Here is a 20258-nt window from a genome sequence, read left to right on the forward strand (position 1 = left end):
CACCAGCCCTCCTAGACCGGTTAACATGCCTACCTTTCTTTTACTTCATGTGTATTGCTTTCTTCTCTCTCTTGCGGACATCATCCAACCTTGGTAGGGCAGCATTGCGACAAGAGGTGGAGTCAGAGACGTTATTTTGGTTTTCTTAACTCGTCCAGTACCGGAGACATCACAACGAGTTTCACGACTCCTACGGATGACGATCTGGTCTCGTCCACCATTAGATAGCATTTTAGGGGTCCGCCTTCAAGGTACCTGGTTCATTATTCTCTGTTTTCTGTCGTTTCAACAGTTAAAGCAATAACAGTGTAAAATCACGCCTAAAAACTGCATGATAGTCAAGAAATGACTTTGTTCATGTAACTGATGCACCCAGTATTGTAAAATGGCGTCCTCCTCTGTGTGATAGGGGTGCAACCCTGTGGGAACAGTGTGGTTCAGAAAAACAGCAGTTGCTTGTCGAACGACAATGATGGAGAAATCTACGCAAACGAGCTGATACAGCTTTGATTTCCGGCAGTGCAGAAATGTGACACAGATGCTACCACAATTTTTTATCTGTGTTTAACTTTCGCGCTCTTTGAAATAACTATGTGTACACTTTAAAAAGCCTGCTTGATCACCAATTTGAAGATACACCTGTCTTTCAGAGGCAAAGGGTGGATGACTCATTGTACACTCGCCTATCCCTGCCACTTTGTACGAGGTCGTTGTCCTAGTCAAGCCCATGAAGAGGCTTTTTTACCCCGGCCATCAGCATCCCAATTGATGGTATGTTGTAATAAATATAAAGTTCAAAATAAATTTCAAACGTTTTCCGGCTTGCCCGCCTACTATCTTTAATACAGAATTCCTGCAATGTGTATCTGGTTAGATAATTTGGCAGACGGTTTAGAGAACTGTAGTATATACTGTGGGGGAGCACTGAGCTGAAGAGAGGCTTGAAAAGAGCGCGCTGTAAAGTCCGTTACGCTAAACATTAGGAGCCTAAAACAAAAGGGTAACAATTTAATTCGTAATCATTTATAAGAAAGCAATATTTGTGTTTAAAAAGAGTGGGTAACAATATAGAGCACTAGGTACTCTACTATGAAAGACCATAAAGCCATCCCGCGAGCCTCGCACTTGAGCCAAAGCAACCAAGCAAAGCCAATGTAGATTAAGAAAAGGAAGCTTATTTTACACTTATCTTGTACATACACAAACTAAACATCGAAAACAAGTAAAGACAGTGTATACATCTTACAAATGAGCACCAATATCTAATTAATTACTGGGTATCCAAATGTTACAAGCCAAAGCAAAATTAAAATGAATCAAGTTAATCACATTTCACAGAACATCGCGAATGCATGTGTACTAGCGTGGGCGCATGGCCAGTACGGAACAACTTGAAACATCAGCTGTCCCTCTCTTACTCTGAAGAAACGTGTATGCCATCGGCGAAAAAAATCCTCTTCGCCATGCGTTTCCAGCTGCTGATCTAGGTAATTCCACACAAAAAGCCGTATTTTCTGGAGTGCTGGCTAGGCGCCTCTATGAGGCTCGTGGCGCACTTCCGCTAAACACCGTCGCCACCACAGTACGTACAAGGTCACTGTAAATACCAGTCTTGCAAACAACCCACGTTTTGTTCCCATGGGCACTGTGCGAAAGCCAAAGAGGCGTTTTACCATGTGCCAGACGCCCCTTGCCACCGAGCACTAAAACAGAGCATGTTGAGTCGTCTCTCTTTAGCCGCAGTTTGGACAGTAGTCATTTGGAACGGCTCCCCGATATGCTAACCGGTCACGCGTAGGCAATGCCCTCCATCTTCTCAACCAATCAAACTCGCGCACCTGGTTAGTTTTTTTTCATGCCGGATGCTTTTTCTTCTTTTTTGCTCAGTGTTCTACTTGTCACCACTTCGCTTATTTGCTGTGAAGAAACATCTTTCAGACTGCATAACCCTATTGATTCCACTGTTGGTTTTGAGCCACTGGCACCTCTGTAAAACAAGCGGAATGTTTGTTGAGAAAAAAGTGTTTAACGACTTAGAGTAATTGGTACTCTACTATAGGAGAGCAGAAAGCCGTCCCGGTCAAAGATGGTATTGCGTCTTGTGTGTGCTTAGAAAAAGTGGTCAACGATATAGAGTACTAGGCACTCTACGATGAGAGAGCATAAAGCCGTCCCGTGGGCCTCACGCTTGATAATGCACCATTGCCGAAAATTACGCCATGAACGAGTTCACGACGAGATGGCATAACAACAAGAGCGTTTCAGCAGAACTACATTGTGACCGTTGGAGTCCAACCTACAAAAATTCGCTGGGCAAACTCTTATGTTTCGCCAACATGAATGACACCAGTTTCCTGTCTAATTAGTTTTTTAGCTAGTTGGCTCATATTTTTATATACAGCACTTCACAAAACCCTGTCCGGATCTTATAGCAGCACCACTAAACTGTTTAAGAAGTACTTCAAAAAGAAATACTAAACTTTGTCAACCTAAAGGTAGCACTTCGAAGGGGGATAAACAAGAACTTGGCAGCCAATCTACGAAGCCAAGGTTGATATTGGAGTGAAGCTCCTTGGACGAATATGAAATATATTTAAATGGTTATTTAATGATTACGACGGTGCCAGGTGGCTGCCAGGTAGCTGCCAGGGCGCGCGACGGACCCTGGTAGAGTCGGTTGCGCTTCGCGCCACCAAGGACAGGCGTTGTTGTAACCATGCCATCAGTAATAGTCTGAATATTATACATAGTTTATTTTAAAAGCGAAGCATTTCTTAGTGAACTTTGGCGACTTTGTATCTATCTATCTATCTATCTATCTATCTATCTATCTATCTATCTATCTATCTATCTATCTATCTATTTATCTATCTATCTATCTATCTATCTATCTATCTATTTATCTATCTATCTATCTATCTATCTATCTATCTATCTATCTATCTATCTATCTATCTATCTATCTAGCCGCCTACGACATTTAGCTCTCCTGGCCTTCACAATAATAGTATCAATAGCAAAATTGGAATGGCATAACATGACTGTACAACAAATTAACTAATCATAACATGAAAACAAAAACATGAATGTCATGAACATTATGATTTACATATGGTCTTGCTGCTGTTCTGGTGGCTTAATTAACATGACATATTGCAAATATGGTATGGTATGATATGACTGCATGGCAAACATGAGTGACCAACCTTGACGTAGAAATCATCACATCCACGTCATTATTTTTACGTTGTGAATAGTCATGGCAACACGCCACGCTCATAGTACGCTCGTGGTCGTCTCGCTATCTTCACCTATACTAAATATGCTATTACGGGACGTGAATGAATGATGAAGGTACATATGCCTGGTGGAAACATGATAATCATATATAATCAAAAGATGCGTGCATGTAAGAACGTGACTGCATGCCAAGCTCATGATGTGCTCGCGGCCCTTTCGCCAGCGTCAGATATACCAAATTTGGGGTTACCTAACGTCAATGAATGACGAAGGTATATGACTGGCGCAGACATGATAATTATGATATGAGTGTCCTGTAAGAACATGACAACATACCACGCTCATTATGCTGTTACGGTCATTTTGCTTGCTTCACATATAGCGAATTTGGTATCACGTGACGTAAATGGACGACGAAGGCAAATGACACGTCCAAAAATGATAATCATGATTTGCCTGTCATGCGAAACGTGATTATATTCTACACTTATAACGTGCTTGCGGTCGTTTCAATAGTTCCACACATACAGAATTCGGCATCAGGTGTCGTGGTTAGACGACGAATATGAATTACACGTAAAAAATGATAATCATTATGTGCGTGTCATTGGAAACATGACTTCAAGTTACGCTCATAGCGTACTCGCAGCCGTTTCGCTAGCTCAACATCTACGAAACTTGGTATCACGTGACGTTAAGAATCACGAAGGTAAATGACACGTCCAAACGTGGTAATCATGACATGCGTGTGATGTAAAACATGGGTACGTACATGCTACGCTCATAGCGTGCTTGCTGCCGTTTCGCAAGCTCAACATATCACATCACGTAATACTAAATTTGATATCACGTGACGTGAATAGACGACTAAAATAAATGACATATCCAAACATGACATTCATGGCATGAAAGTAATGTACGGCATAATTTACGTCCGTGTCGTAACGTATCAACTTTCCTCATTCCTGATTCGCATATCATCAATTCCCTCAGTACGTGGGATCTGGCAGTTTTTTGGACGTTCATGTTTTTCTTATGATTTTCACGTTCATCGATGTCACATGTAGTAAACTGAGATAACCATGTCCTGTTTTTGAATTTTTCTAGAGAAACCCTAAAATGCTTATCGAAGAGCCAAGCCATTTTTGTGCCACGCTGGTCTGCAAAGGTAAAGACGTTGAATTTGAACGCAAAGATGAGAACACGCGCAAGCTAAACTGAAGTATTAAAAAAAGCAGCGAACAACGGCTGTGTTCTGACGATTTTTCGATAAGATTTTTTAGAGTGGAGCACTGGTTTGTGTCCCCCCTCCGCCCCCCCCCTTCTAAAAAAAAGATATGTTTAATGCTTTTTGCCATAGCATACAAAACACAAATTGACACTCGGCCACGTAAAGCCCCTAGGCCCCCGCTTGAGACCAAAGTGGTGTCCTGCCCCTCCGAAAAAAATATTGGCAGCATATCCACAGAGTGAATGATGAAAAGTGAGACGAAGCATTCGTCCGTCCATTCGTTCTTGCTTCTGTCCGTCCATGCGTCTGTCTGCGTGACCGTCCATCCGCCCGTCCGTGCATTCGTCTGTTCGTGCGTCCGTCCCTGCGTTCGTGCATGCATCCGCCCCTGCGTTTGTTCATGCGTCCATCCATTCATCTGTCTGTGTGTTTGTTCGTCCATCTATTCAACACACCAAGTACCACCATCTCGCATCTTTTCATCATATATCCCTCATATAGAAGCACCGCCATCCAGCGGACATTCCAAGGACTAAACGAGAGGTGACGCATGCACACTTTATTACGGCTTGCGCTTCGGGTCTACTTACCACCTTTAACCACTTCGAGTTCATGCTATATACTAGTTCACTGTATTCGTTGCACTGTGGCCCAACGCTCGCTAAACCTTTCTAAAACCAAGGAGGTTGCGCCCAGCGAGTATAACGTAGCGACCTTTTCCTGTCAGATAGTACTCAATGTACATGCCAATGGCTGCTAATCGGGATCGCAGCGTGCGCGTTAACTAAAAGCAGAATGCTCATGTCTCTCATTCCCCATTAGCAGCCATTGGAATGTATATTGAGCACTATTTTTTTATTGTTCAACAACGCACACAAGAAATTTCTCACCGGCACCACCTTGGAGGTCATATGTGTTGGACCGCGGCTCCGCCTCTGCCTAAACGTGCAATTCATACGAGGTAGACTTAAAAGCCAGCGTTCGTTTACAGTAAGTTGCGTGGTAACATATATCCAAGGTCGGATGGCTTTAGATTTGTGTCAGCCGAAGGCACTTCAAAGCGTGTGATACCACTATTTCATGATGATGAGTTGAGTAACATCAGAACAGCACAGCATGTGCACTTGGATAAGATAGACTTGTCTCTTCCGACCAAAAAAAAGTAAAGAACGCATGACAGAATCCGTTGCCGTACTTACGGGCACTAGGAAGGGCTTGAGTTGTGCAAGCGCGAATGCCATGCGCCGGTAGGCCTCGGCCGGCGGCGCGAAAGCATTCACCTCCACGTGTAACTCTTCGTGAAGGTGCCAGTATTTTGGGTCCTTCAGCTTTCGCAGGTCCTCTTCCTGAAAGGACAGTGCCGATCGACATAATTTATAGGCCACTGTACGAAAGAGACTTGATGTTCACACAAACAGACAAGACTGAGTTTACTATAGGGCCTTGCTGCACTTTTTCAGCGCGGTGAGAAAACGCAGTTGACCGGCAGTCTAGGCACCTGTGAACAAACACGGGAGCCAAACACCTCGACGGAGCACGCGGCCTGAAATTTATGCAGCTATCAAATTCAGCCACAAATCACTCGCTTTTCTCGTGGCGAAAAATGGCATAAAATCAAATGACCACCCGTAGTATCATACTCCCGTGCCATAAACTCAATGCAACTTCCATTGGCTAATTTGAGAATTGTGAACTGCATAGTTGGCGTACCCAGCTTGAAATGTTGCTTAGTGTCCGCGCGTGCATTCATTGATCACGCTGAAAGTCACGCGTTTCTTAAAAAAAAGAAGAGAAAAAGAAAGTGTTCGAGGTCGTGGTGAGCACGGGCAAAAGCACTCTCGCCTCCTTTGTTATCTCCCCATTTCTTCCACATCACTGTTAGCGCTGTTGCTTCTAAATAAGAAAAAAAAAGAAAGCAGTGTAATCGTAACACAAATCTTCGTACTTCCGATCACACTAGCTGAAGTCTAACAAACTTTTGCGGCAGTCAGTTCATAAGAGGCCCTGCCACACTGGTCTAGTGGATAAGGTACTCGACTTCTGACCCGCATGTCGCGGGTACGAATCCCAGCTGCGCGAGATGGCTTCATTTTTGATGGAGGCGAAAATGTGGTAGGCACGTGTGCTTTGTTTTGGGCGCACTTTAAGGAACCCTAGGGGGTCAAAATTTCTAGAGTCCTACACTACGGTGTCTCTCATATTTGTATGGTGGTTTCGGGAAGTTAAACCCCACATATCAATCAGTCAGTTCATGAGACAAGAAGCTCTTTAATGAACACATTGGACAATCAATTCGTAAAGTTTGGCGGAACCCCCTGAAAAAGGTCTATAAAAAAATAATGTCGCTAAATGGAGATGTAGATTTTTACTTATGCATTTAATAGCATCATCTGTCTTTTAATGTTTGAATTTGTTAATCACGTTATGTTAAGCTTGCCGCAAGCGTACAACATAGTTATTTTTTAAATAGTAAAAAAGCAACAGGCAGAGCGGTCGATGGAGAGATAGGCTCATAGGCACTTTGTTCAACACTGTTAGGCATACTTTCTTTTCTCTCTAAAAAGAATTTAACGGTTTGCATCGTGAACAATCAACCTGGCCACCTGTTTCTTCTTGTTTAACTTTCGTGCGCTAAGGTGCTATTCTTATCTCAATCATGTATGCGTGAAAGGTGAAAGAAAGGGTACCAGTAAAAACTATGCTAAACGCACGTCATTCAAAAAAGCAGATAGCACAGGAAAGTTCGCAACAACACCGGATGTTGATTCAAATTAAGGTGTCAAATGTTTTATGATTCATTCCGATACTTTACACCTGTCAATCGATAGTCTAGATGTCCACAGTGTATATATATATATATATATATATATATATATATATATATATATATATATATATATATATATATATATATATATACTATCAACATGAACAAAGTTGTTCTTCGGGTACACTGAATGGAGGCTGCCGAGTGCTAATCGCTGTAGGTTTGACCCTCGGGAACTCGCTCTTATTGGATTTGCCTTTATAAGAGTATGCCATGTTCATTGACTGTCTCACAAATTTATTTTGAAGAAATAAAGAAAGAGTTCGCTATTACACGGCCATTCCATTTCCTCGTAAGCGATCATAAAATGCTTCAAATTAATATCAAACTGAAGTACACGCATGAAACGCGAGCATTTTTCCGAGGGCCCTGACTTGAGCATTGTATCGGTAATACAGTAAGAATGGGAAACTGATGAGCAACCCTTGCCCTTTTCTACGTTACGTGTCAGTGTGACTCGAAAGACTATCAGATGAAGAACTCCAAGATAAAGCTGAGTCACAGTACTCTAGAAAAACATGTCGGAATTGAGACAATGATTTAACTAGCTACATCTTGATAATGCACGGTATGACAGAAGTTATTTCAAACAGTTTCAGTAACTTAAAACACTGCCAATAAAAAATGAAGCAGAAGTGAGTGAATCCCTGCTTATATAGCGGCTGCATTGGTTTGCAGTCTTATGATGACTGTGGCTTTTTAAAAATAAACTTTTAAAAATACCAGTAACTACAAACAATTTAGCTTATAACATACTCGTGCCTACAAAACTTGAATATGCGGCGATTGTCAAGGATCTTCACACTAAGTATATTATGAATAAGGGCCCGCGCAAAGAAAAGCTGCTAGGTTTGTCTTTAAAAAATATAAACGACAAGATTACCCGTGAAAACTAATGCCTACCATTTATTAGGTCCAATGGAATGTCAGCGTAAACTTCGTTATCTACAGTTATTAGACAACATTACAAAATAGAGAATCGGGCTTCAGTAGCCTCATTATGTATCACCGTTGACAACAAGCACAACTAGATATTGGCACAACTTTCCGATTCTTTCAACCCTTTCCAAAGCTTATTCTCACGTGAACAGCCTTTTGTACTTCACCATAACAAAATAAAACTTCCTTCCTCCTCATGTCTTGCAGTCAAGGAACTAGTAACTTTCAAAGGAGTTAAAAAAACTATTTCTTTCAAAATTAAGCAGAAACTCCATCAGAGCTTGGTACTTTTCTTTTAATTTTCATATCAATCATTTAGTCTGTTCAGTACCTTGCTATTGTATGGGGAGCATTTTATTTTTCCCAAGGCAGTTTGAGTTAGCTGCTTTACTTTGCATGGAGCTCTTCACCAAAGTGTTATTTCGTCTATTGTTCTAATAAAGCATTTCGTCTTGGACTATGCGGCCATAAGCTACCTCATTTTAATGTACTTTCTACATTTCCTTTCTTTATCTTGCATTGAGTTTATCTTGTGATTATTTCGTTACTGTATTGCACCTCCTGCAAGGGCCAAAATATTGGCCTGTAGAATCGATGAATAAAAATAAATAAAAAATTTTCTTTCTCTCATGTGTATTAGAAAGTATCCCGCAACTATTAACCTAATAAAAATGTTGTCATAAATGTTCTTCATGTCACGAAAATGTGGGACGAAAACACATGTTCCAAAGAAGAGGTGTGAGTGCACTTACTTTCGCTTTGTCTCTCATAGAACCTCTGCCAAGTATGGCCATTTTGGTCTGTGTCTCTTCCTGGAGACGCTTTAGGGAGTTGCCCTTGGGTCCCAGCAGCTTGCCTACAAAGTTGAACTGAGGACAAAGGAAAAATAAAAATAGGCATCACAAAATATTGCTTGAGCAACAACCAATTTTTGGTTCATCTTTCCATGAGTGGCTTTAAATACCCATAGTGTGTTGGCGAACACCAACAAACGTTATGTGGTGGGTGCATTTTATTTGAGCGAAGAAGAGAAAGCAGAGTTCACAAATAATATTGAAGGTAGCCGTGATCCTATGATAAGTTGTCTGGTATCGATCATCACAAATTGTCCGTGCTTCCTGGACTATTCTTTGCGTAAACCTAAAGGAATGAGGTGGAAGTTCGGAAGGACAATTTTTCCTTGTCAGACACAATAGTAATGAGAAACAACACACAACACTGCCAAGGAAAGTATAGAGTATGGTATTAGTAATATTATAATATAAATGTAAAGAAAGAAAAGTCGTGGGCAGGGACCGAACCAGCGACCTTATCGGTTGCACTATCGGAATTTAGCGAGCATCGGGCTCTGCCCACGGCAAGTCACCTGTCGTCCACTTTTCTTTCTTCACATTTACACTCTACATTAAATGCTAATAATAACATTCCCTATACTCTCCTTGACACTGTTGTATTTTAGTTACAATTAATATTTTAACTAATTATATTTAGTTAAAATTAATAAGCTCAGCATACAGCATCAACGACTGATAACTAATTGAGTGAGCCTCAGCTACTGTAGTAGGCAACAGCAATTCGTACCCAAATATGAACTGGAGACACAACAGGGCGTAAACAACGTTTCAACGCAGCCAAGGCGCCAATCTACAGAAGGAGTCCAGAGACTTTTAACAGCCAAAAGGGCAAGTGACGTTGATGTCTGTCCTGTCATGACCACTTTTACCTACAACGAGTGCAATAGTGCAAGCCCTGCTGCTCAGTGGTCACCACTGCGCACTTTTTGTTCTATAATAATTTACTACTCCATTGAGAGACCCAGTGCCACTGGGCGTCAGCGTCCAATGGTATGCTGGAATATGGGTTCAGTACATGCTGGATACTGGGAGCTGGATTCGCTTGCCGTTGGCTTGCAGGTAAAATTGGCGTTTTACTTCTCACGAAAATACACATGAAACAATTTTACTCACTTTGAGCTTTTAAATAATTTGCTGGCAATTCAATCTACTCTAGTGACCCATTGACTCAGCAATTAAGTGAACCACCAAAACGAGTCATTCGATATGCCACTTGGAAACAAAAGGCATTCTCTACAAGCTTAGTGGAATAATAACATAAAAAACTATAGACACTTTAAGGCTTCTTTTAGCCCAGCAACTCGGGTGAAGTTCTGTGTATTAAGGTTATTTCAGTAACATAAGAACTGCTGCTGACCCGCAGGTCGCGACATCGAGTCCCGGCAGCGGCGGCGGCATTTACGATGAAGGCGGAAATGTTGTAAACCCGTGGGCTCAGATTTCGGTGCACGTTAAAAAACGCCTGGTGGTCGAAATTTCCGGAGACCTTCACTGTGGCGTCTCTCCTAATGATATGGAGGTTTTGGGACGTAATAACTTACATATCAATCAAATCATTACCATAATAACTCATCATAATCAACCTGACTGACTATATCCACTGCCGGACAAAGGCGTCTATCATGTTCTGTCATTCAACTTGATCCTGTGCTTGCTGCTGCTACTTCATACCCACAAACTTCCTAATCTAAACAGTTCACCTAACTTTCTGTGTCCCCCTCACTCGCTTGCCTTTTATTGGAATCCAGCATGTATTCCCTTGTGACCAGCGGATACCTTGCCTTCGCGCCGCGTGCCCTGCCCGTGACCATTTCTTTTTCTTGATTACGACTACAATGTCCTTAACACTCATTTGTTCCCTCATACACTCTGCCCTCTTCTTGTCCCTTAAGGTTAAACTTATTATTTTCCTTGCAAATACTCGCTGCGTCATTCTCAACTTAAGTTGAACTCTCTTTGTAATAGTCCAGGTTTCTGCTCCTTAGCTAAGTACAGGTAAGACACAACTGTCGTACATCGTCCACTTGAGGGATAGTCGCAATCTGTCAGTCACGATTTGAGAATGCTTGCCTAATACTCTCAAACCGATTCTTATTCTTCCAGTTGTTTCAATGTACTGGTTCGCCTGCGCGGTTACTACCTGACCTAAGTAGACGTCCTCTTTTACAACTTACGAGATAGGTGGCAACTTATGCTACCTATCTTCCAGATAGGTAGCAACTTATGCTACCTATCTCAAAGCGTTGTTCTCTTTCGAGGTTGTTGTACATTGTTTACGTTTTCTGCACAATAATTTTAGGGCCTGCCTTTCTGCTCTCTTTGTTCAATTCAGTAATTATTAATGGCGATTCGTACCCTGAGTTATCTCCAGTGAATTTAATTATATATACTTATTCTGAAGATTCATCAATATATATTTATTTTCTACAATTAGAAGCTTACATTCGGGTGGTCCTTGACTGGCACTTGCACTCGAACCTGGAGTCGCACTGAGCGCCCCTTGTGGATGTCCATGAGGGGTCCAGGTGGCACCCAGGTGTGGGATGACCGAGAGCTGCTGCCATTCTGGCTTTGTACGCGCTGTATCTCTGCATAGAAAGGTTAGAAAAGTGTCAGTTTCCCATCGGCTTACCTCGAAGAGTTCATAGGTCGAGGTGGCCTTAACTGCAAGCTTTTATTAGCTATACCGCAGGCAATAGGCAATCCAAATGATCCGAGAGAGGCTCCCAAAGCAGGTACTTTGTGCACGCCATGCCGTGTGTTTTATAATAGCCACAATTCATAAGGCTGTACTTATACTTGCATAGTCGAAAATAAATTGTACGCTCACTCGCGCAGTTCTGGTTAGCCTATTAGTACATATACAAGTTTATGATTGATGATGTTGCGTCTTTTCGTCGTTTTTGAGTCTTCCTAACATGCCTCACCTAAGCTCGAGTAAGATTAAAAGACTTGATCCGAAGTCGATATGCCATTAGTTATTCTATATACTATTCTTACTGGCGTTATTAAATGTAGTTTGACGATTATTCGAGTTGCAGAGTTTAATAATTGCTTCGCATCTACAGCAAGACGACTCTACTGCAGTCTTTTCGACATCAGCACAAACTTCTTCTTTTTTCTCGCATAAGAGAAGACAATTCCAAGGAATATCTCTTCCAACCAGACGCTAGCAGCTTCGTTGTCAAGTAAATTTTGGCCATCCGATACCGTGCGACCGGTAGGGAGCAGCATCACAGTGTTCGCAAGGGATGCACTCCAGGCACGTAGAAAACACGCGAAATACCGATCAATGCACCTGTCTTTCACGTTGCTCATGGAATATCCAACCTTACTTCGCACACGGCAGAAACGATACAAATACAAGAACGTCGTGAGGTTCTACTGATTACTTTATGACAGGGTTGATTACCGCGTTTGTTAGAAGAAGATCACTAGCATGCAAACTTGCATGATTCGTACACTTCTGCTACTTCACGGATGAATGTCCCTTATAAAAAATGTAAATATGACAATAATGAATGTACAATTTTTTAACTGAAGCTGAGCATCAGCTGTTATGTGCAGCGTAATACTAGCATTTGTGTCTTTTTCAACTGCCTGAAAATGTGGACGACAGCTGAATGAAGTCTGTCATTGATCACTACATAGGAAACGATTGCGATGAATGGTATAAAGTACCAACATCATAATGAGATGAACTTCGAAGGTGGCATTGTCAGTGATATGATAAAGCTTGTACAGTTGCTTAAACAGAAAGAAGAGAATGAACAACCGAACACAATAAATAAACGTCCGATGGAAGTTAAGAAGTTAAGTTTACAGAAGCAAAGTTAAGCAACAGTTCACCTTTCCCGCGTCAAGACTAAGGGCGAAAGTGAGATAGGTAGTCATTACAAATGTTGCGATGCAATTTTGTTCTGCTTTTCAGATGTGACACGCAACTATACATTGCAGCTATCAGGGTGAAAGGAGGGTCGTTATCGGGGAACTTTAGCGCCTCCTTTACGAAAGCCTCAGCTCTGACACGATGCATGTCTCTCAAGAGCCTGCCGTACCCGATCTATTTATTACTTTTTGTTCTTGGCAAGGCACGAAATGTCGGCGCTGAGAACCTTTTGTTCACGTTCCGGGAAGCGCACCTTGTTAGCATATCATTACGGGTCTTCGCGAAGAGGCGCAAAAGGCAGACAGCGTGCGGCCATTTGAATTACCTGTACTTTGCTTCCAATAACGTCGCCAAAGAAGTAAAAAGGTTCAGAATGGTAGAAGGCTCCCCGTCACTGTATATATTTTTCCCGAAATTTACTTTGTGTGCTCTAAAGTACGAGGTGAATACCAAAAAAATGTACCAGGGGTAACCAAAAACTGTGAGGAAACACGAAATCTAAAATGTTTCGGAGGCAATAATCGAATTCATTTGCATAGCCAATCCTCAACCCTCTCTGCCATATCCGAAGCTCCTTCAGGCGTTGATATCATGCGAAAACATAGTAGCGCTCCCTTGTGGGGATTAGGATAAAGCCCTCTATTATGAATTACAATGGGATGCAGGGGACGCGTGTTATTAGCTACAGCATAATTTAGGACTGCCTGCTAGAAGCCTCTTTATTTTGTTTAGTTTTCTAGTCATCCCACCCGTGACATTGTTCGAACTATAGGGCTCGTTTCATACAAACGTTCCTGGTTTTGGCATTCAGGTGATTCTAGTGGATCTCAACGCTCGAGAGATGCGTGTGCCACGTGGCGATTTTCTTGTCAGACAAGGAGATTGCTGAACTGCTCAGCTGATGTGATATCTGGTGACATGTCTAAGTTTCTTTCAGGACGTGCAGGTGTTGTCGTTAACTTATTTATTTTCCTGTCTTACTTAGGCACATATCTGCTATGGGCGGTATTGTTTCCGTGCTTTCGTTTTTCGAAATAAGTCTTCCAGCTGCGAGACAGTGCTCGTCATGTGCATCTGTCTTCATGTCGTCATCGTCTGTAGCGGTGCGTTGATCATGAAAGTAGTACGTGCATAACTGATAAACTCGGGCACAACTAATTATCTCGAAAATTAGCGCAAACACGTAGCCGATCGCGGATACACATGTGTTCCTACGTCAAAGCGCAGATTTTCATTCCTGTGCGGGATCAACTGGCTCTGTTACGTTTGGCCAGGCAGTTCGTCTTAGCAGCCGCCATTGTGCGTGAGCCGGTCTGCGAGAAGGCTTTCACCCCAATATCGGTGTCCGGTCGGAAGCGATAAGCACAATGCTGTCCTGCAGGTGGTCCAGGCAATTTACTGTGGCAGGGTTATGAGGAGCTCGACGGAAGCTTTGCGGACTGCCCTTATGTTAAACAGAGTCTAACAGCGTGAGATGGCGCCACTGTTGCAGTGATCATGGAGTCAATTTCTCCACACAGCCATTGTCTCCTTCGCGAGGTCGTGACACAGAATCAACAGTTTGGAAGCGTGGGAAGGCGTCGCAGTAATAGTTCTCGAGGATCGAGCACATGGAGTGCTGTGTTCGAGAAACTACTGGAACACTGTAGCTGAACGCAGCCATAGACCGCTGCTGACGTTTGTGTCAGCGGCCATCTTCGCCCCAGAGGAGATCGACTTTCCCTTCCCACCAGGCTCTACCGCCTGTGTCATTGTGTGTAATTGTGTGGTGCGCTCGTGCTACCCATTAGACTTTTTAACCCGTGTTCGTCATCAGCCGAGTGGTCCAGTATGGGCATATTTTCTGGTGGGTGGATCACTGAGACTGAATGTCACCAGATTCGTGGCGACAGTGGTCAAGGCCTTCTTTGGACTGCCGTGTAAGGAATCTACGGGCTATAAAAGCCGAAGACATTTTGTACATAATAGCTGAATCTCTGTACAGTTCCATCTTTTTTATCATGTAAATAAACATTCATCCTGTTTCCAAGAACGCGTCCCCCCACTCGCGAGCATCGGCTATGCTGACTACCGCGGGGAGCCAGCTACCGTAAAGAAGACCGCCGTACCTGCCATCGACCTTGAGCCCTTTAGAACCCGTACTGCAGTGCTCCCTAATTGATAAGAAGCTTCAGTTGATACTGTAAAGAAGACAAGCACATTTGCCAGAATGCTTACCGCAGTGAAAACTTCTTTTTTGACTATTTACCACCAATTGCTCTAATGCTTAGCAATTTGTGAAGGTCGCTGATACATTCAGAGAAAGAGAGAGCTTCGCCATGTTTGACACTGGCGAGCCGAGAAAACAAATACCGTTCATGCAGTGAGCTCACCAACGTTTCCTAGCATACGCTTCTTTCGTAAATGAAATTCACCACCTGACTTATAAATCCCCAGCATCTCCATCTAACGTTCCTTGGAAATTGCCTCGTACAAGCAAAACGAAAGCGCACTCATCATTATTTTCGAAAAGTAACGGAGCAGACTTGAAATGTGAACCTTCAACTAGTAATCCCAAGCTGCACATGTGAAATATGGTGGTTATATGGGACATTTCTGTATACTGGTATCTCGCGAGCGAAAGTAAAACTGTGTTCGGAATTTTAGCATGGGGACGAAATATAAACTGTAAACTAGTAACTACGTCTCTCAGTCATGAGTTTAAACCCCTTTCTTAGGGGAAGTTTTGGAATGCCCAGCGTTCGCAGGCTATCTAGTGCAGTCTTTTCAAAGAGAAACAGAAGAAAGCTAACCTCAAGAACAATCAACGCTGTGAAAACACAGCAAATTGAAAGTTGGAGAGAAAACGTTCACACCCGAGAGCAAGCGCCTCCACTTCTTCTGCCACAAATCTTTCCTGTCGAGACAAAGTGAATGCCCTGGCTCTCACTGTCGCATTTAATTTCAGATTTTACACCCTATATATATATTAAGGATCGAATGAAAGCGGCCCCGTAAAACACAGCACCCAAACAACCTTTTTTTTTTACTCTTGGACTTTACCGACGCGCTTCACAATTACACGACTTGACTTCGACGTTCTGGCAGAAGTGCCATGCACCTACGTTATCGTTAGGTGTCGACGGTAATTAGCTTCTGCCTAACCCAGCAAACAATAATTTCATTTCGCAGCATATAGTAAAGTGGCTATCACAATAAAACGTATCAAAGAACTATATATTGCCTTCGTCAATCTCGCCCAGTGTCTGATGGGAATTTGAGCTGTAATTGAATATTTTGTTCGGAATGGAAACATCTGTTGGATATGGCCGTATACATAAGTGTCTCAGTTGTTTAAAACAGTTCAAGCAGTAAGAAAACGAAGCCATATGCATAAAAGGATGACCGTCCTCACTGAGGAAAGCTAAACATTACATTGTTCAACTTGACAGAGAAAATAAAATTATGTGAGTAAAACTCACAAGCCTTTGCATTATCGGAAAAACTCAGCCAAGCGAAGCCTGGGATTTTATGAACATTTTTTAAGGCATCTGGGTGCCATACATTTTGCTGTTAAAGCAACGTTTTCTCTCTTTTTGATATAGTGACGTGAATTATTGTTCCAGCGAAATATTGACCGTTTTAATGCGTATGCGTCCACGGTAACACTGTTTGTTCAGTAGTACATCACACATAGGTTAACTGCCTAACATGGTGGCACTCATAACTATTCGTAAAATGGTCTAATGGCGCACTACTTTTCTTACTTCATTGCTTTTTTTTCTGTCTTAGCATTACATAGCGCAATGTTGCCTTCAAGTGTTTAGTTCCATCATGCCGAGAATAGCATCTTCATCCAAGGGCTTGCAGTGGCACAATACTTCAGCTTCGAAGGTAAACAAAGCCGGTCATGCGATTACATACAGACAACATTGAAAATGTGTCAACGCGAAATGGTCAGTCACCTCATTGAATTGTTAGGTTTCCATTTGGTCAATGACTGATCGCCGACAAACCCGTGATCGACAAAATGATAACTACCGGTAAATAACGCCTCACCACGGTGGTCTAGTGGCTAAGGTACTCGGCTGCTGACCCGCAGGTCGTGGGATCGAATCCCGGCTGCGGCGGCTGCATTTCCGATGGAGGCGAAAATGCCGTAGGCACGGGTGCTCAGATTTGGGTGCGCATTAAAGAGCCCCAGCTGGTATAAATTCTCTGATCTCTTCATTATGGCATGTCTCATAATCATATGGCGGTTTTGGGACATTAAACCCCACATATCAATCAAACGAAACCACTAGCTTCGGGTCAGACCGAACACTGTAGTCGCTGCACCAGGGTGGTGGAGCAGAAAAGTCAATGACACTCGCTTTGAAAATGTGACGCTCACAGTATAATAATAGCGCCCAGTACAGTCGTTAATCGTGAACTAATTTGATCGTCGACGAAACTAGTTGGCTTTTATCAATGCAGAATCGAAGGTGGCAGTGTTATCATTGGTGCCTGCGCTCAGCTACTCGACTACTCACCTTGTGCGCGCCGTCTAATCATAACTGTCTGAAACAATCTGTAGAGCGCTCAGACGCTTAGGTGAGGCTCAAAGATGGTGAATGCATGTGTAACAGCCCGGTCACATGAACATACCAAAATAAGCCTATGTCACGATAAGGCAACATCACCTGCACGTTGGCAAAAAACGGCATGAACAGCGCGCAATCAGATGACGACAACGACACATTCGTTTTTTTTGTCTCCGTCCTGTTTGCGCTGCTTTTTACAATTCCAAACCTTTTCTAACTCACCCATCTATCTACTTAAATATCACCTGTATACCTATTGAGTTCGACGTCAAAGTGTTTGGCTATCTGCTCCTGGTGAATAATTACACATATTCTCTGCTCTTTTGGGACTTTAACGAAACTACTTTGGTAGCTACGTTCGTATGCAGTCTAACCTCCCCTCTTTTACAATCCTTCCCGGTTTCTCATTGTAGACGTTTACAATAACGCAAAAAAACCACCCTGAGTTGCACCATGCTGAGAGCAGTAATTATATTGCATGCCTTTTCTTGAATTCCGCCCACAAAAGATTGATAGATATGTGGGGTTTAACGTCCCAAAACCACCACATATGAGAGACGCCGTAGTGGAGGGCTCCGGAAATTCCGACCACCTGGGGTTACGCCCACAAGAGCAGATAATAATGAGATATAAAAGAAATACCAAGATGTTTGCGTGCGCAATCCACAATTTGAATCGAAGTTATTGATCCGTTACCCTGTGGCCATTTCGAAGGGAAAAAGCTCTTAGATTATTTTCAGTGAGCACTTGAAATTCTAACAGATAATTTCTCAGGCTAAAGAAAAAAATTGTTTTAAAATGAAGCAACTTGTGCTCTAGTGAGTAAAAATTTTAATTTAAAATAATAAATATATTGCCCATATTGAAGACACGGGGGGGGGGAGGGGCATTCCTCTTCGGCGCTTCTTTTTGCTGGCGCAAATGTATTTCTTTCACATAAGGTTAAAGCGCTGTTAGCCTTCCTGAAGGAATAATATTAATGTAAAGGTTATGATCATAAAAAAGCTCAAAATACAGGCAAATCAGACAAAAAAGAGAGCAAAACGTTATCAAAATGATGCTACGGATGATGATGATGTTGATGATCATGGTAATGATCACGACGACGACGACAATGATGATGATGATGATGGTGATGATGAAGTTCAAAATACATATAGAGAAAATGATGAAGTTCAAGATGAACAAAATGCAGGCGAGTAAGATAGATGAGACGAAGCTTCAATCAAAACAAAGAAATAAAAATAGTATCACGGACATGATAACGACCGTGATTATCATGCAGACGAGGAATAACAAAAATAGACAATTCGATGTAGGCCTTTACTTTTCTTTCACACTTCGAAAGCAGCTCTTCGAAACACCAATAAAATAAAATAAAGCAAAATTCGCTCTCGCATAACGGGCAAAAGTATTCAACTTAGAATTGACAGTAGTGGGGATTTCCCGTTCGCTCCAAAAGAGCTCATTTGCGAGGAAAAAGAAAATCTAATCCTGAATGTATACTTAAATAACGTTCAAGTATATCGAGAAAACCCAGTTCCGGAACCTGTTAAATATTTTTTTTTTCTAGAGAACGTTTCACCGAAGCAGTGCTAAAGAACACCGCTCGAAGTTCCTCACTTTCACGGAATTTCGCACGTGCCTCTTAAGTGATGTGAAGTGTAAAAGGAAATGTTATCTCATAGGCAGAAGTTCAAGGAAAAGTAACTTTAATGCACGCGTCTTGGATCTCCCCTTCAGCAAGCGCAAATTACATTTCTGGGACTAAAACATATTCGAGTGACAAAAGAAAACAAAGATGTTGAGGGAAGCATTGCTTTCCTTATTACTACTGTGTCAAGCATTTTATAGCCATGATGTGTATTGGCGTTTCAGTGCCACCTGCTTCTCGGAAAAATTACGCTGACTGCTACAGCCTTTCTTCAAATGGTTGCTGTTTTTCTACGGGGTAGTCAAACTTCACTCATATACAAAAGATTTGCTGCATCAGAAAAAAAAAACTTTCTAGAGCACTACAGGTTGTCAACTAGCAGACTGATCAATATGTTCACTACATTATGAAGCGATGGTAGGTTGATGAAATATGATGCGAATGTAATGATTGACACTCGAACATAACTGTCTTGTAAAACAAAACTACATACTTTTTAGTGTGCTTTTTGAGACATGATAGCGCGCATCTTTCACAATCACTTAGAAGGAACTCGTATACATGCACCGTGCTCCTTCCTGAAAAAAAAAATTCACTGATTATTTCACCCCGGCAACCACCACTCAAAAACAATGCTGTTATTAAATCTAGTCAAAACCCCAGAAGCGGTGGTCTAGTGGCTAAAGTACTCGGCTACTGAACCGCAGGTCGCGGGATGGAATGCCGGCTTCGGTGGCTGTATTTTCGATGGAAACGGAAATGCTGTAGGCCCGTGTGCTTACATGGATTTGGGTGCGTGTCCAAGACCACCAAGTGGTAGAAATTTCTAGAGCCTACCACTACAGCATCTCTCATAATCATAATGCTACGTAGCTATCGCATGAAGGGTGAACCATTGTGATCAGAAGACGACGAAGAGGACTGGTTTGCTCGCTCTGTGTGCTGCGCTCCGATTTGATCGGTGTAAATACACTAGTCTTAGGACGTTAAACCCAGCATATCAATCTAATCAATCTGGTCAAAATAGGGCTTCCCTAGCAGTACGAGCTTGTCGAGTAGTAG

At 42.3% G+C, this 20258-nt stretch overlaps 1 protein-coding gene across 2 annotated transcripts in view; it reads right to left on the reverse strand.

Annotated features, from left to right (window-relative positions):
• Window positions 1-20258, reverse strand: part of LOC119163128 (uncharacterized) — a 533653-nt gene that overhangs the window by 42992 nt on the left and 470403 nt on the right. For both annotated transcript variants that reach the window (XM_075874163.1, XM_037415069.2), the window contains 3 exons: window positions 11534-11679; window positions 8990-9106; window positions 5671-5817 (listed from right to left, as the gene is read on the reverse strand). In XM_075874163.1, coding sequence (XP_075730278.1) covers window positions 5671-5817; window positions 8990-9106; window positions 11534-11605 — 336 coding nt within the window. In that variant the 5' untranslated portion in view covers window positions 11606-11679. The remainder of the gene's footprint in view (window positions 1-5670; window positions 5818-8989; window positions 9107-11533; window positions 11680-20258) is intronic.

The sequence above is a fragment of the Rhipicephalus microplus genome, chromosome 9 (assembly GCF_043290135.1).
Source record: "Rhipicephalus microplus isolate Deutch F79 chromosome 9, USDA_Rmic, whole genome shotgun sequence".
Lineage (NCBI taxonomy): Eukaryota > Metazoa > Arthropoda > Arachnida > Ixodida > Ixodidae > Rhipicephalus > Rhipicephalus microplus.